At 38.1% G+C, this 1036-nt stretch overlaps 1 protein-coding gene across 1 annotated transcript in view; it reads left to right on the top strand.

The window, feature by feature from the left end:
• LOC119589079 (T-complex protein 11-like protein 1) overlaps window positions 1-1036 on the top strand; it is a gene marked incomplete in the record, with an annotated part of 20930 nt that overhangs the window by 18038 nt on the left and 1856 nt on the right. The window contains 2 exon segments of the mRNA XM_037937652.1: window positions 437-603; window positions 822-1036. Of these exon segments, the coding sequence (XP_037793580.1) occupies window positions 437-603; window positions 822-1036 (382 nt within the window).

Genomic DNA, 1036 nt, shown 5'->3' on the forward strand with positions numbered 1-1036 from the left:
TGCATGTACACAGCACCAATGTGCTATTCCTCTGTTGATTGTTACTAAAAGATGTTTGAGTATTTGGCCAGTATAAGTGAGTGCTTAGTTCAGAAAATTGACATATTCTAAAAACTGCAAAATTATATTAATTTCATTTTATATTATCAACCATCTTTTGACACTGTTATTGGATTATGTGTAGGGCTAATCTACAGAATTAGGTGGCCTTAATGCTTTCCCGAGAATAAAGGTATATCAGACTGTTTTTACCTAATGCTCTCCCGAGAATAAAGGTATATCAGACTGTTTTTACCAAAGGGAACCAATGATTATTTCAAGTACTATGCTTTCATAATTGATTTCCCCACTTGTTTCCCTTGTGTAGGTTATTGTAAATGGACATTGTTATTATTAATGTATTTATTCCTATACTTTTACTCTTGCATATCCATAGCGAGACCATGGCACTGATGGAAAATATTGCTGAACAAGTGGTGAAGGAGGTTGAGGATCACCTGAGTGAAAACGAGAAGCCACCTCTTCCGGCATCAGCAAAGGTTGCTCTAAAGTCACAAGTCCTCGAGATTAAGAGCCCAGACCATCGCATTAGAGCTCTCATAAGTAAGCATTGCAATTAGCAGTTCGTAATTTTTAACCAGGTTGACATTGGTGTTCATCATAATTTATTGTAATTGCAGCCATCATATTTGTAAATGTCAGTGTTACTTTAGAGCTGTTAAACTCTAAGTGTGAGGAATTCAGTGTGAATTTAAATATAAACAGGAATCAGTCAGTCAATTCTTTCACTGTGGGAGGACTAATCCAATTTTCTCCAACAGTGAAGAGAGCAATGGAGTTCATTGGCACCCTGCTGAGTTCCACCACAGCCCGCCCAGTGCAGATGCCCCCTGGACTCTCAACTCTGCAAGAAGAGCTAGCAAACATCTGTGGCACTTTGCTCCGTCTTGTCACACACAACAGAAATGTCTTTGGGGAATATTATTCAGATATCATAACCAACCACATAAAGGCTAAGAAAGAATATGTTCAGTCA

This window comes from Penaeus monodon, chromosome 25 (genome assembly GCF_015228065.2).
Source record: "Penaeus monodon isolate SGIC_2016 chromosome 25, NSTDA_Pmon_1, whole genome shotgun sequence".
Taxonomy (NCBI): Eukaryota; Metazoa; Arthropoda; class Malacostraca; order Decapoda; family Penaeidae; genus Penaeus; species Penaeus monodon.